At 37.3% G+C, this 16,655-nt stretch overlaps 2 protein-coding genes across 4 annotated transcripts; one reads left to right on the top strand and one right to left on the bottom strand.

The window, feature by feature from the left end:
* Positions 1-1,096: 1,096 nt before the first annotated feature.
* On the bottom strand, positions 1,097-3,024 carry uxt (ubiquitously-expressed, prefoldin-like chaperone). The gene is made up of 7 exons (XM_024383613.2): positions 2,917-3,024; positions 2,636-2,790; positions 2,443-2,524; positions 2,051-2,118; positions 1,854-1,961; positions 1,570-1,633; positions 1,097-1,396 (listed from the first exon to the last, which is right to left on the bottom strand). Exons 2-7 carry the CDS (start codon positions 2,719-2,721, stop codon positions 1,334-1,336), a joined length of 471 nt encoding a protein of 156 aa, XP_024239381.1. The 5' UTR covers positions 2,722-2,790; positions 2,917-3,024; the 3' UTR covers positions 1,097-1,333.
* A 9,861-nt stretch (positions 3,025-12,885) lies between these two features.
* zgc:86609 (TMCO1/EMC3 family protein) lies at positions 12,886-16,626 on the top strand. Of its 3 annotated transcripts, none has more exons than XM_024385124.1 (9): positions 12,886-12,987; positions 13,355-13,533; positions 13,657-13,714; positions 13,791-13,884; positions 14,069-14,173; positions 14,384-14,465; positions 14,955-15,034; positions 15,296-15,378; positions 15,640-16,626. In XM_024385124.1, the coding sequence occupies exons 1-9, from the start codon at positions 12,961-12,963 to the stop codon at positions 15,766-15,768; spliced, it is 837 nt and encodes a 278-aa protein (XP_024240892.1). In that variant the 5' UTR covers positions 12,886-12,960; the 3' UTR covers positions 15,769-16,626. The 3 variants fall into 3 exon arrangements, with proteins under 3 accessions (XP_024240892.1, XP_024240893.1, XP_024240894.1); XM_024385125.2 differs by having other exon boundaries at positions 12,901-12,987; positions 13,350-13,533; XM_024385126.2 differs by lacking the exon at positions 12,886-12,987 and adding an exon at positions 13,008-13,234.
* Positions 16,627-16,655: the final 29 nt, after the last annotated feature.

Raw genomic sequence — 16,655 nt, 5'->3', positions numbered from 1 at the left:
GGTAGTATAATTTTTTTAGCTTTATATAAACATTATGTTCTTTACAACAAGACCATCATTTTAAGATTCAGAGGCCCCGTAATATTATTTATTTAATGTTTAACTATTACATTATATTAGCTTACATCTTTCTTTTTAACCTTAGGTCACATTTTCTTCAATTGTAAATCTTTAAAATGTTTTTTTTTTTTTTAAAGTGGGCTAAATATCTTAGCAGCATGAATCTTTCTTGTTCCACATCAAACTAACACCGTATCGGGGACATAATCATGCATGTGTCCCTTTTAAGCAATATGTACCCAGAAAAAATATATATCTATTTTGAGAGTCAGGTCTTAACATCCAGTTGCCATGGAAACTATTTCTGGTGTGATGGGGCATCAGTCAAACAGAGATCCTATGAAATTACTTTTTAATTTAAAAAAAAAATACAATTAATGAGTATCCCTAATTCTATGGTCACAAAAGCCTTACAGGTATATGATTGGAATAAAAATATATATTAATGTGAGTACATGGTAACTTGTCCAAAGGGCCCGAATTAAATGAGCTGTTTTGTAAAGCGATGGTGACATGGCTTCAAATGTCATCATTTAATAAGTGAAAGTTTAAAAATACATCATTACAAAAATAAATTAAGTGAAAAAGTGGATATGGTTCCTGTGGATTTGGTTTCTGTTGCCGTATAAGTCAAGAGACCAATGTCTCTGATACTTGAAGTATTATCCAGTTTCTCAGCATGAGAAACTAATATAGAGTACTCTGAACGTTCCCTTCACAACAGCACTTCACCATGCTATTCGAAGATGAAAGTGCTGGTGGCTTTGAAGATGTGACATTTATGCGAGATACCATACTAAGATCAGACATGCATGTTCATCCGCGTTTGCAAGCTTAATTTTCTTCAATCTTTAATTGTGTTATTGATGATGACTTCAAGCATTGAAAAGAGAGGTCAGGATACCAAAAATGTGAATATATTTGAGATATTATTGGAAAGAGTTGTAGGAATATAGTTTGTCAACATAAGGTTTGCTTGATCTAGTAATACAATGCAGAAAAAAATGCATCAAACATGAGCAAGCCACTGAAACTGTTTAACAGATTTTAAAACTTCTTTCCCCATTTTATTTTATGCAGAATTACAGTTTTAAAGCAACTTCTAAACAGTACAACCTGTTCAGATGCCAAGTTTGTATCAAAGGTTTGTTTTACACACCATTTATATTACTTCAGATAAACCAAAGAGCAATGGAAATAATACAGTCTTATCACTATTATGAATGTGATAGAAAACTGATATCTAAAGGTCTGAACAGAAGCACTACTGCAGCTAAAGAGCATCTCTCATCCTTTTCTCCGGAACATCCGTAAGACTTTGAAGTTCTCTTAATCCCTGTTAGTTAGAAAAACATTTGCATCATTAAAAAATAAATCTGCCATTACATTTAGTTGTGAAATATTTCCCACATTGTGTAATATTGTACCATGCTCATAATACCATCATAATAGTTTGCAAGTAGTAAATACTATTGTGCGAGCAGGAATACCATCTTTTCAATCACTCACCTCCAACACCATGCGAATGTTGGCTTTGATTTTAGCTGCGTCTTTGGTCAACACTTCGGTATGTCTGGAAAAGGAAATAGAATTTATAAGGATTCACTCATTTCTAAGGTTTATCCAAGATTTGAGAGCTTGAAACATGGGCCTAAACACAATGCTGTATCACAGTAATGTAATAACAAAACACATGTGCCCCCTAGAGGCAATTCTTTTGACAGATGTTTACAAAATACTGTACTAATGACCTCTGTGTGTGTGTTTTAATGGATATTGCTGGTGCTACTCACACTGTAAGCTGATTTGTCTTTTTCTCAATGAACTTCAGAGCTTCCGAGTGCGTTAACTCGACAAAAAAGCCATATCCAACAGCGACAAAGATTTTTGACGAGTCCTCCCTGAAACAAAACAACTCAGTCAAGGCCTCAATCAAATCACAATAAAAATAAAGTAATATGGACAATTTTCAATAAGCCTAATCACTTACACATGTGCTTGGACGTAGAAATTACAGCCAAGATCTATCTCTGTTTTGAGTCCCTTCGTCTCAGATTCCTACAAAGACAATTTGTTAGTACAAACAAATATAAAAATGTGTGCACTAACTACTGTAAGTCGCTCTGGATAAGAGCGTCTGCTTAAATGACCAAAATGTAAATGTTCTCAATAACTGAGGAAAAGCACAACAAAACAACACATTTATAATGTACAACATTTATGTTATACAATATCTATATGCCACAACATAGCCACATTAATATACATGTATAGAACGTTTAGAAATGTTGATGGCCCACTGTTTGATGGTCACATCTATTCATCATGGTGTTGGCCCATAGATATCCCAAAGTAAGTGGGTGCCATGGTGGTAACTTATACCTTTAGGCTGTCAATGGTATTTTTCAGTTGTAGATATTGTGCAATTTTTTCATACACTCCATCTCTTTGCTCCAATACCCTCCTGTCAGAACATTAAAAAAATCAATACATATTGTGCACATGCGCGAAAATGTTGCGCACATCCGAGTTAGCGAATAAACTGACACTGGTCTAAGGAAAATAGACTACTCACTCCAAATCTCGTTTCAACACATCGCTAATAAACGTTTCATACTGCAAGACCTTTTTGTCAATGCTGGGTTTTCCAGCATGAGCCATTATGAGTCGTGAAATCAATCAGTTGTTGATGGTCATTCGTGTTCGTAAACGACGCAATGATTCTGAATCCTGAAAACAAAATGTTCCAAAGATATTACCCATATAATGAAGTTAATAAGGCGACTGCAGAGTTATTGTTGACTATCTATGTTTAATAACAACATAGTCCACAATTTTGTTGTAGCTTTGGCTTACCTAGCTCCACAGCACAAAAAAAACTGCAGCTATCTTATGTAACCACTGTCAAGCTAGCAGGCATGAATAACTAAATACTTCCGGGCTCACGGATTTGTGGAATTCTTCAGAATAAGAGTTGTGTCTTGTATGCTTTGTAAATTAATAATTAGGGTGAACATTTGAACAATTATCGATACATTTTATGCTAGTTATCATACAAATAATAATTTTAAGTTTTTCTATTAGATATTGTGATTTTTGGGGAAAAAAATGCAAGCCTAAATGGTCAACTATGTTTATTGTGTGTCTACTAATATAATTTATTTCCCCGTACACACTTTTCTGTACATTGTGTCACAGTAAAATGGGGTCAATTCTACTAAGGCGCACTTCTAGTTTCCAAATCCATAGAGTTTACATCAAGAAGAGCTTCACTGCTCATTCTGCGGACCTTAAAGAGCGGCCCATCAGCTTAAATCCAATATGGTTTTCATGTTTGACATACATATTGCACTGTACACCATTTTCTATATGTTTTGTCACAGTAAAAGGGGGTCCATTGTACTTAGAAGCACTTCTAGTTTCCTAATCCACAGATTTTACACTCCGAGGAGTGTCACTCATTCTACAGGCAAACAATATGTTTATTCAAAAAGACAAGAGATGCAATTTGGTCAAAAAAGCATACTTTATTCATAACAAATATCACAGTGAAGTTATTCAACTACTTTTCGTGAAATTGATCATCAACAGTGTAACAGAAGTTTGAAATGATATGCAAGATCCTCTTCATCTCATGGGTAGAGTCAGTCCACGGGCGCAAACTGGCTGAGTCAACATTGTTTTCAAATAATTTTAAGCAAAAATCTATGCAATGATTGGGGTTCTACTGACCTATAGAAACATGATCTTACCAGCATACTGCCTCAAAAATATATATTTTATTTATCTAGCCAAAACACTTGACCTGATGCATGTTTTGGCACCTAAAATGTGTAAAGTCTGTAGCCTTCTCACCATTAGGATAATGTAGGTCATTAACAGGTACAGTGACTTCAGAAAGTATTCACACCCCTTTACCTTTTCCACATTTTGTTGTGTTACAAAGTGGGATTAAAATGGATTAATTGTCTTTTTTTAAATGATCTACACAAATACTCTGTAATGTCAACATGGAAGAAAAATTCGAACATTTTAAAAATATATATGAAAAATGAAACACTAATATATATCTTGATAAGTACTCAACCCCTGAGTCAATACATGTTAGAATCACACTTGGTAGTGATTATAGCTGTGAGTCTTTTGATGGGAAATGATGTAAATATATCACTAGCCACTTTAAACAATGCTACCTTATATAATGTTACTTACCCTACATTATTCATCTCATATGCATACGTAGATACTGTACTCTATATCATTGACTGCATCCTTATGTAATACATGTATCACTAGCCACTTTAACTATGCCACTTGGTTTACATACTCATCTCATATGTATATACTGTACTCGATATCATCTACTGTATCTTGCCTATGCTGCTCTGTACCATCACTCATTCATATATCCTTATGTACATATTCTTTATCCCCTTACACTGTGTATAAGACAGTAGTTTTTTGGAATTGTTAGTTAGATTACTTGTTCGTTATTACTACATTGTCGGAACTAGAAGCACAAGCATTTCGCTACACTCGCATTAACATCTGCTAACCATGTGTATGTGACAAATAAAATTAGATTTGATTTGATTTGGTAAATCTCTAAGAGCTTTACACACCTGGATTGTGCAACATTTGCTCATTATTCTTTACAAAATTCTTCAAGTTCTGTCAAATTGGTTGTTGATCATTGCTGGACAACCATTTTCAGGTCTTGTCATAGATTTTTAAGCAGATTTAAGTCAAACTGTAACTCGGCCACTCAGGAACAGATTTGGCCTTGTGTTTTAGGTTATTGTCTTGCTAAAAGGTAAATTAATCTCCCAGTGTCTGGTGGAAAGCACACTTAACCAGATTTTCCTCTAGGATTTTGCCTGTGTTTAGCTCCATGATGTTTATTTTTTATCATGAAAAACTCACCAGTCCTTAATGATTACAAGCGTAACTATAATATGATGCAGCAAAAACTATAAATTAAAATTTGGAGAATGGTATTCAGTATTGTGTTTTATTGGATTTGCCCCAAACACAACGCTTTGTATTCAGGACAAAATTTGCAGTCTTTTTTGTTGCAAATAGGATGCATGTGTTGGAATATTTTTTATTCTGCACATGCTCCCTTCTCTGCCAATTAGGTTAGTATTGTGGAGTAACCACTATGTTGTCGATCCATCCTCAGTTTTCTCCTTTCACAGTCATTAAACTCTGTAACTGTTTTAAAGTCCCCGTTGGACTCATGACGAAATCCCTGAGTGGTTTCCTTCCTCTCTGGCAACTGAGTTAGGACGGACGCCTGTATCTTTGTAGTGAGTGGGTGTATTGATACACCATCCAAAGTGTAATTCATAACTTCCCGATGCTCAAAGGGATATTCAATTTCTCCTTTGTTTTTACCTATCTACTAATAGGTTTCCTTCTTTGCGAGGCATTGGAAAACCTTCCTGGCCTTTGTGGTTGAATCTGTGTTCGAAATCCTCTTCTTGACTGAGGGACCTTACAGATAATTGTATGTGTGGGGTACAGAGATGTTAAAATCATGCTAAACAATATTATTGCACAGATAGTGAGTCCATGCAATGCATTATATGATTGTATGGCAAGCCTAAATAAGTTCATGAGTAACAATTTGCTTAACAAGTCATATAATACATTTTTACTCCTGAACGTATTTAGGCTTGCCATAGCAAAGGGGTCGAATACATACTTACTCAAGACATTTCAGCTTTACATTTTGAATTCATTTGTATACATTTCGAAAGGCATAATTTCACTTTGACTTTATGCGGTATTGTGTGTAGGTCAGTGACAAAACATCTCAATTGAATCCATTTTAAATTCAGGCTGTAACACACCAAAATGTGGAAAAAGTCAAGGGGTGTGAATACTTTCTGAAGGCACTGTAAGCCAGTCAGTTAACACTCCATCTACTGATCACATTATTTCCATTGTTTCTCTTAAGCAGTTAGCTTCTCACCCAATCACAAGCTAATAGTCTGAATTTGTCACCTCCATTATTGGGCAAGCCAATAGTGAAAGTCTGTTATAGAATGGCATTTTATTGTACACTGGAAGTAAACAAGCTAAAATAGTTACTTTATTCTTTTGTAAATAAAATATTGTCCTAAATTAGTCAGTGGTCAGAGGGATAACACGACAGTACAAAAGTGCAGACTGGATCCAAAGCTGTATTTGAATGCGCATACTAACATACTGTATGTAGCATAACATACTGTAGCATAACATACTGTAGCATAACATAGCATAATGAATGACTAGCTAGACATCTTACGACTTCATTAACAATGCCCATTGAGAACGCACAACGACTACTCAATTTACGTCGCAAATAGTACGGTTAGTATGAGTATTCGAACACAGCTCTGGTTTTATGGACAAAAACAATCGATAATTTTTCCTGTAAAGTGCTATATTTGTACCATATAGTGGCCCCATGCAAACCTATTTGACCACAGTAGAAGTCTAGCAATACTTCCTATGACCTAGCGTTTTGTTCAAACTCATCTATTTTATAATCTACGGACTCTAGCCTGGACCCTGGTTTCATGGAGACGCAATCGATAGTTTTTCCTGTAAAGCGCTATATTTGTGTCCAGACACCCCACATTAAGCTGTTTGACTACAGTAAAAGGCCAGCAACACTTCCAATGATCTATATTTTTGTCCAACTCATCTATTTTGTACAGATAAAAACATACTCAATTTCATCTCCCCTGTGTGTAAACGCTGTGATTTTAGATACTTGAACTGTGTTCTAACCCTTAAAACACACACCCTATCTCCTCAGCCCTCAAATTAAGAGGGCACTTCTAATGACTTATCCATGACATCTAACGATTACACTTGCAGGGCAAGGGGTGAGGGAGGAAGGAATGATTTTTAAATGGACCGTCCTTGCCTGGAAATTCGTCACTCGTTCATCCCTTGATGATTGTGTTTTCAGCCACCGGTCGCTTGGGGGTGCTTTATACGCGCCACAGTCAGTTATGATCGCATGTCTACTTATATTAACTATACAATTATTAATATACGCCTACTTTATGATAGCTAGCAAATTAATTATCTTACTTACGTTAGCCTGTGCAGTTGGAACTACTTTTACGAGAAGTGTTTGTGCATTAGTAGCACAATTTCTAACTTGTTTACATTCGCGAATTGAATTATGGGGCGTTTCAGGCCCGAAGTGAACATCATTGTACACTCGCAAACTCCATTAAAAACGAGGGCGTGGTGTTTACGTTGCAAACCTCCCTTGCTTGGTTAATCATTTGGAATGAAAATGAATTAGAGAAAGAAAGTATAGGGTTTTGGAATAAACACCGAAAATAAGGTCTGAGGTTAACACAGGCTTAGGAGATCTTATAAGTGTTGTTCTATAAGATAATAGCAGTCAGTTAACATGGCCTGTATGAATTATAAAGTGTTAAGTGCTTTTCTTACATTCATTCTTCAAAATTCACAAAAATGTAGGTTAGCTAATGAAGATTATCTCATAGAACAAAACGTATAAAATATTCTAAACCTGTGTTGCTGTGTTCGCCACAGACCTTATTTTCGGCATTTATCCAAAACCCCTACAAAAATGCCCTTAATTTTCCCCAGAGTCTCTGTCTAATGAACCATGGCAGAGTTAGTGCCTACAAAATAGATGCCATTATTATTTCTCTTTGTATAGTGGCTTGCAAAAGTATTCACCCCCTTGGCATTTTTCCTATTTTGTTGTTACAACCTGGAATTAAAATGGATTTTTGGGGGGTATGTATCATTTGATTTACACAACATGCCTACCACTTTGAAGATGCAAAATATGTTTTTATTGTGAAACAAACAAGAAATATGACATAAAAACAGAAAACTTGGGCTTGCATAACTATTCACCCCCTCAAAGTCAATACTTTGTAGAGCCACCTTTTGCAGCAATTACAGCTGCAAGTCTCTTGGGGTATGTCTCTATAAGCTTGGCACATCTAGCCACTGGGATTTTTGCCCATTCTTCAATGCAAAACTGCTCCAGCTTCTTCAAGTTGGATGGGTTCCGCTGGTGTACAGCAATCTTTAAGTCATACCACAGATTCTCAATTGGATTGAGGTCTGGGCTTTGACTAGGCCATTCCAAGACATGTAAATGTTTCCCCTTAAACCACTCGAGTGTTGCTTTAGCAGTATGCTTAGAGTCATTGTCCTGCTGGAAGGTGAACCTCTGTCCCAGTCTCAAATTTCTGGAAGACTGACACAGGCTTCCCTCAAGAATTTCCCTGTATTTAGCGCCATCCATCCATCATCATCCATCAATTCTGACCAGTTTCCCAGTCCGTGCCGATGAAAAACATCCCCACAGCATGATGCTGCCACCACCATGCTTCACTGTGGGGATGGTGTTCTCTGGGTGATGAGAGGTGTTGGGTTTGCACCAGACATAGCATTTTTCTTGATGTCCAAAAAGCAACATTTTTGTCTCATCTGACCAGAGTACCTTCTTCCATATGTTTGAAAAGTCTCCCACATGCCTTTTGGCCAACACCAAATGTGTTTGCTCATTTTTTTCTTTAAACGGTTGCTTTTTTTCTGGCCACTCTTCCATAAAGCCTAGCTCCGTGGTGTGTACAGCTTAAAGTGGTCCTATGGATAGATACTCCAATCTCTGCTGTAGAGCTTTGCAGCTCCTTCATGGTTATATTTTGTCTCTTTGTTGCCTCTCTGATTAATGCCCTCCTTGCCTGATGTGTGAGTTTTGTTGGGCGGCAAGTTCTTGGCAGGTTTGTTGTGGTTTGTTGTGGTGCCATATTATTTTTAATAATGGATTTAATGGTGCTCTATGGGATGTTCAAAGTATCAGATATTTTTTTATAACCCAACCCTGATTTGTACTTCTCCACAACTTTGTCTCTGACCTGTTTGGAGAGCTCCTTGGTCTTCATGGTGCCGCTTGCTTGGTGGTGTCCCTTGCTTAGTGGTGTCCCTTGCTTAGTGGTGTTGCAGATTCTGGGGCCTTTCAGAACAGGTGTAAATACACTGACATCATATGACAGATCATGTGACACTTGGATTGCACACAGGTGGACTTTATTTAACAATTTTTTTAAATTATTTTTTTCACTTTATTTAACAAGGTAAGCTAGTTGAGAACAAGTTCTCATTTACAACTGTGACCTGGCCAAGATAAAGCAAAGCAGTTCGACACATACAACAACACAGAGTTACACATGGAATAAACAAACATATAGTCAATAATACAGTATAAAAAGTCTATATGCAGTGTGTGCAAATGAGGTAGGATAAGGGAGGTAAGGCAAGAAATAGGCCATGGTGGTGAAGTAATTACAATATAGCAATTAAACACTGGAATGGTAGATGTGCAGAAGATGCATGTGCAAGTAGAGATACTGGAGTGCAAAGGAGCAAGATAAATAAATAAATACAGTATGGGGATGGGGTAGTTGGATGGGCTATTTACAGATGGGCTATGTACAGGTGCAGTGATCTGTGAGCTGCTTTGACAGCTAGTGCTTAAAGCTAGTGAGGGAGATATGAGTCTCCAGCTTCAGTGATTTTTGCAGTTCGTTCCTGTCATTGACAGCAGAGAACTGGAAGGAAAGGCGGCCAAAGGAAGAATTGGCTTTGGGGGTGACCAGTGAGATATACCTGCTGGAGCACGTGCTACGGGTGGGTGCTGCTATGGTGACCAGTGAGCTGAGATAAGGTGGGGCTTTACCTAGCAGAGACTTATAGATGACCTGGTGCCAGTGGGTTTGGCGACAGGTATGAAGCAAGGGCCAGCCAACGAGAGCATACAGGTCGTAGTAGTGGGTAATATATGGGGCTTTGGTGACAAAACGGATGGCACTATGATAGACTGCATCCAATTTGTTGAGTAGAGTGTTGGAGGCTATTTTGTAAATGACATCGCCGAAGTCGAGGATCGGTTGGATGGTCAGTTTTACGAGGGTATGTTTGGCAGCATGAGTGAGGAATGCTTTGTTGTGAAATAGGAAGCCGATTCTAGATTTAATTTTGGATTGGAGATGCTTAATGTGAGTCTGGAAGGAGAGTTTACAGTCTAACCAGACCCCTAGGTATTTGTAGTTGTCCACATATTCTAAATCAGAACCGTCCAGAGTAGTGATGCTGGACGGGCGGGCAGGTGCGGGCAGCGATCGGTTGAAGAGCATGCATTTAGTTTTACTTGCATTTAAGAGCAGTTGGAGGTCACGGAAGGAGAGTTGTATAGCATTGAAGCTCGTCTGGAGGTTAGTTACCACAGTGTCCAAAAAGGGGCCAGAGGTATACAGAATGGTGTCGTCTGCGTAGAGGTGAATCAGAGAATCACCGGCAGCGAGAGCAAGAGCAAGTATGTGACTTCTGAAGGTATTTGGTTGCACCAGATCTTATTTAGGGGCTTCATAGCGAAGGGGGTGAATACATATGCACACACCACTTTTCTGTTTTTAATTTTTAATTAATTTTTTTAAACAAGTTTTTTTTCACTTCACCAATTTGGACCATTTTGTGTATGTCCATTACATGAAATAAAAATATAAATCAATTTAAATTACAGGTTGTAATGCAACAAAATAAGAGAAACGCAAATGGGGGTGAATACTTTTGCAAGGCACTGTATGTCCAATATGAAAAAGCTATTACATTTGTGATTGGCCACTCTTTAAGGAAAGTACAATGTGCAGTGACACTCCTCTAGGTGTAAACTCTGTGGATTTGGAAACTAAAAGTGCTCTTGAGTAGAATGGACCCCCTTTTACTTCAACACTACTGTACATTCAGGGAATTATGTACGGTGCAATATGTATGTCCAATATGAAAAACGTAATAAACATTGTGCAGTACGATGGGTTAATTAGCAATGTTAGTAATATTGTTACTATAATTTATAATTAATAGTAGCATTATAAATAATGTGTTATTTGTATTCTCGTTGTTACTCTAATAACTATCTAGTAATCATTACGTGTATTGCTGTTAACAATAATGTCAACGATATAATATTATTTGTGTTATAAAGGTGATTCACTTTCATCAAGAAAAAAAATCTATGTCTACTAAGATTTCCTCATAAAATGTTACGAATTTCGACCATTTTATTTTTTTACAATCTTCATTGTGGGACTTTTAAGGGAAATCGCCGAGGTCACGTCCATATTCTTGCTCGGTCTTGCTGGCGGAACGGATTTTCACATCCCCTTGCATGTACCGGAAACGGAAGTAGCTAGCTCTTCTGAACTTTTTTCAGTTTTTCGATGGTTAGTGCTATCCGACTTCCTCGGGACGTACCTACCCTAAACCCTAACTCTTACCATTTAAAATGTCAACTTCAACAGAGAGGAAGAGAGAGAGAACAAATCCAATTTTGATAAACTCCCATTGGGTGAAATACCACAGTGTGCCATCACAGTAGCAAGATTTGTGACCTGTTGCCACAAGGGCAACCAGTGAAGAACAAACACCATTGTAAATACAACCCATATTTATTTTCCCTTTTGTACTTTAACTATTTGCACATCGTTACAACACTGTATATAGACATATGACATGTCTCTATTATTTTGGAACTGTGTAATATTTACTGTTAACTCTGTTGTTTATTTCACTTTTGTTTATCCATTTAATTTGCTTTGGCAATGAAAACACATGTTTCCCATGCCAATAAAGCCCTTTGAATTGAGAGCGAGAGGCCCAACTCAGCGGAAAATCTGTCTCCTTCCAGCAGGTGGAGTTTTTTCGCACACAAAACGGAGTTTTTTGTATGGAGTTCGATAAGAGTGTTGAATTTGGTGAACAAAAACATTTATGGCTTATTTACTATGTGAGGTTTATTTAATTAAATATACGTTTCGTAATGCTTAAGTTGTTACGAGTGTACTGATATAAGGTGGACACGTGACATCCCGGCATCTTTGAGAAAAACACTTTTTATCGGAGTTGTCTGGAGATTGATATGCACGTTCATGGCATGAGGCTAGTAGCATAGCATCTCTCTCAATTTAATACATAAGGGATAATGAAAGTGGTGGAACTAACCTTCCACGGAGTTGTATTATTGTCCTGAGTATGCATAACTCCGATTTGATTACCCATTTTATACCATGGCTATAATTTAGCCACATTTGCTGATAGAAATGTGTTCAACATCCACTGAAGTAGCTAGCATGTTTACTAGATAGCTACAGTTGTTGTCTTGGTAACGAAACAAATTAGCTAGTTTAGCTAACCAAAACATCACTCCTAGTTTGCTTTTATGAAAATCGAATTCAACAGTGCCGATAAGGTTTTCAATTTGACTTTTGCTTTCAAATGCAGTTCAAACAACATGTGGGAATGAACTATAGCCATTGAATTCTACTGTGCTGATATACTGTGTGTTATACGGAAATAATGCACGTTCTAGTATTCCCTTAAAGCCAATCAGAAACAACTATTCAACAATGCCATGGTATGAATGCAGTTGAGGTCAACAACCCTCATCATATATTTCAAAAAGGATTACAGTAATGAAATGTATCCACCAATCCAGAGAAAGTATAAGCGGGAGCTAGAAAGCCCAACATATCGCTATGTGGACAACGACTCTCCCATTGCTAGGGTGGAGAGACATGTAATCTTGTCAGTTTATCCATAATGTTTTAAATCAATGGGGACGTCCCAAGGATCCCTACTAGCATGCACCGTTTTTCGACAGCTGAAACTACATTAATTAGATCATTAATTGGTTGAACTAAAATGTATTATTGATTATTTAAATGTGGATGCTTTCTATCTTCAGAAAATACATAATATCATTCTGCATAATGACCGTATTTAATCATACGTCAGGGGTCAAAGCGTTATGGAGTTCAAAGGTCAGAAGAAAGAGCGCTCGCTACTCTGATGGTCGGAGAATTGGACTTAAAAAAGGTATAAACGCGTTATTTGAGCTTATCATTTAATTAATATATTAACGTATGTGAAAAATACGATTGTTGTTTGGATGACTACACTCACTCCTTTCAATAATCTGTGGTTGGAGACGGTCTTGTCTTATTCAATTATTTAAGGAAACCTATTTGGGTAGCATGCTATATGCGAACTAGCAGCTAGCTAAGTTAAGTTACAGGAAGCCCCCTAGGGCCGTCGTGTCAACTAAAGATCCGAGCCAAAGATAGTAAGCAACGCTTTCAGGACAGCCTAGAACGAGGAAGTTATTTGTCTAGTGACTTGAGCAGCTCACAATCTATTAGGATAACCTTATTTGTTCAACTGTCTTTTTTCCTTCACAAAATAGTCCTGTAGGTACGCTAACCAGTTAAAAAACATGGCTGAGTTGCTTCTGGATTCAAGTATCCGAATATGGGTGGTTTTACCAATTGTATTGATTACATTTTGCGTTGGAATTATCCGTCACTATGTCACCCAACTCCTGCAAAGTGACAAAAAAGTTGATCTGGAACAGGTGTCAGACAGGTGAGTTAACTGACTGAAATACTGTGATCCCATGGTATGAGAAACTTTAGGCAAACTGTTGTAATCATGATTACTAAATATGTCAGCTTATTGCTTACTATAACCTTAAATTGACTTTTGCAGCCAAGTCCTTCTGCGTAGCCGCATCTTAAGAGAGAATGGAAAGTATATCCCTAAACAAGTAAGATTTGCATACTATTCTGAAATGTTCTATACCTAGTGTGTGTTAGAGAATAAATGTATATATTTTTTTGTAGTCATTTAACATGCGAAAGCAATATTTCAATGATGCGGAGACTGGGTTCTTCAAGAAGGTCAAGCGAAAGGTGACTCCCAAAAACCCAATGACTGGTGAGTCAATCTAACTATTTGTGTTCTTCCTACTTTGACAGCCTATTTTAGTTCCATTCTTATAAATGAGATTAGCAAACGCATTTTCTCACTCTCAGAGATGCATTAAAATGTGGTAACAATTATTATTATTTTTTTTACTGCTGTGCTACACAGAATTATTCAACAACGCTTCCCTTTTCAGATACCAGCATGCTGACTGACATGATGAAGGGAAATCTGACCAATGTACTTCCCATGATTGTGATTGGAGGATGGATCAACTGGGCATTCTCTGGCTTTGTCATCAGTAAGTTCAGCCTGTTAGGGACATTGACTGCCCTGCATAACCTCATGTTAGATGTTGAACTTGCAAAATTGGTCCAATAATTAGATAGGAAACGATGCCTACATAATATACAGTCATCCTGAATTGTTTGCAATATAATTACACCACAGCCACTTACTATTGTATTGAAGTGGTATTGAACACTGTTAATAATCGTTTTTCCCCCCACAGCTAAGGTTCCCTTTCCTCTGACATTGAGATTCAAACCAATGCTGCAGCGTGGAATTGAACTGTTGTCTCTTGATGCATCCTGGTACAGTATTCCATTCATTCAGTCAGTTGTCTGTTGTTTTCAACCAGCCTTTTAATTACACCAGCAAAGCACAAATATAAACATACTTTGGGTAATTCAAGGGTAATGGAATTCCGCAGAAAATGTATACCTAACAAAAACCTCTTGAAGTTTAACAAACCATAGAATGGACCTCTATGCACAACTTCTAACAATTTCCACTGAACATTTTACAAAAACACATTTACAGGAAGAATTGTGCAGATATAAAGTTTGGCAACAGAATACAACCGAGGGAGATTTTACTGTTTATTCTGGTACCAAACTTAGCATCAGCACAGTTAATTTTCTTTACTGTGTAAATTGATCAAATTAGTCATTTTGCATAGAGTTGTATGGTAGGAATTATCCAATGTCTTGACAAGAATGCAAATCTTTAGGATGTGATTCAGTATATTCCTATGTTGAGGATGTGATTCAGTAGATTATTTTATTTGTAATTGTTTCTAGGGTGAGCTCAGCCTCTTGGTATTTCCTTAATGTTTTTGGACTGAGGAGTATGTACAGCCTCATTCTTGGACAGGACAATGGTAAGCTGATAATGCCAAGTCTTTGCCATTTTCATAGTGTATATGTTTAACAAGAATACAGAAAGACTTGGTACCTTGGTGTTAATGTAGAAAACATGTTGGAACAACTCGTTTTAGAACTCTGTTAACAGAATACTGTATCTACCTCGTGAATGCATTTCAGAGTTGTTTACTGTACTTGTCCCAGTTGCAACCCAACTGAGGTACGATGTGGCGGGCACATTTTCGTATTACATGATGACTGTTGGTCTTGTGTTCCAGCTGCGGATCAGTCGAGGATCATGCAGGATCAGATGACTGGCGCTGCCATGGCCATGCCGCCTGATCCTAACAAGGCCTTTAAGGTGAGAAACAAGCAGCCTTGATGTCAGTCTCTCAGCATTAGCTAGCTGTATGTGGACGATCACCGTCAATCATTAAGCTTTAATGTCTAATCTTGCTAATATACTTTCATCTAAAGTCATGAGGATATGGTTTTGTTCTATCCTGGGGCAATTAGTTATTGTGTAATGATGGACTTAAATCAAAGACATAGTGGTTGTTGGAGCCAGTTTTCGTACTAGTAGGGGTTTTCTTTTTTAAGCCGGTCTCCCTTGTTCTTTCAGAGTGAATGGGAGGCGTTGGAGATTGTGGAGCACAAATGGGCCCTGGAGAACGTTGAGGAGGAGCTGATGTCCCGAGATCTGAACTTTTGTGGAATCTTCAGTCAAGAGATAAAAGCCACAATGTTCTAATGAGATTATTGACTTAACTGCTGCTGTAGAGCCAGCTAGTTTCTGTGATACAGTGTATCATCAGGGTTCTCTGAGGCAGTTGTAAAAAAAACATTAAAAAAATGTCTTAAATATGATTGTGATACCTAAACAGTATATTTTTGTCTCAAGGCAATAATAAAAAAACAATAGAAAGGCAAACATATTTAACCTCTGACATTAATTTAATGACAACTAATGCCTATTTGTTTCGTTGTGTGAAAATAGTGTAAGTTGAATGTAAATTATGCATGTTCTCAGCTTAGTTTTATTGTTGCCTTGCAATTTTTCACTATTACGCCTTACTGTTAACTGTTTTCATTCTGCATTCAAATATCAGTGCATCACACAGATGTATTATTTGTAGAAAATAGTTTGGTTGATTAATTTCAGACATGCTTCTCTGCACATTTCTGAAATGGCTTGTTCTCTTTGTGTGTGTGTGTGTGTGTGTGTGTGTGTGTGTGTGAACCAAGGCCTCATCTCTGATATTGTCTGCATTGCTTGTTTGTTTAAGTTGTAAGGTTCTTAGGAGTAAAAAAAAAACTTTTTTTTCTTCAGCTATTCTGTGCCCGCGGGGTCTCTTTCAGAGGTGAACTGGTGTTACATGATTAGCTCCCAATACCATTTAAGCATTTTTAAACATACAAAATCTTGCCAAAACATCTGCTTTGGCTGTACTGTATAATTGAATGAGATGTAGCCTGTCCATTGGAGCTGATGTTTTTGTATCTGTGCCAGAAGAGGTGGTGATATGGGCAGGTGATGATGTATTGGAAATATACCATCTGCTTGGCTGTGGAGATTTAGAAATAAATTATCTGAAGGCTTTCTCATAAAGTGTATGTATCATCAATTATGTGGAATGC

The sequence above is a fragment of the Oncorhynchus tshawytscha genome, linkage group LG22, assembly GCF_018296145.1.
Source record: "Oncorhynchus tshawytscha isolate Ot180627B linkage group LG22, Otsh_v2.0, whole genome shotgun sequence".
In the NCBI taxonomy this organism is placed as follows: Eukaryota; Metazoa; Chordata; class Actinopteri; order Salmoniformes; family Salmonidae; genus Oncorhynchus; species Oncorhynchus tshawytscha.
This window is presented reverse-complemented; position numbering and strand designations above follow the sequence as displayed.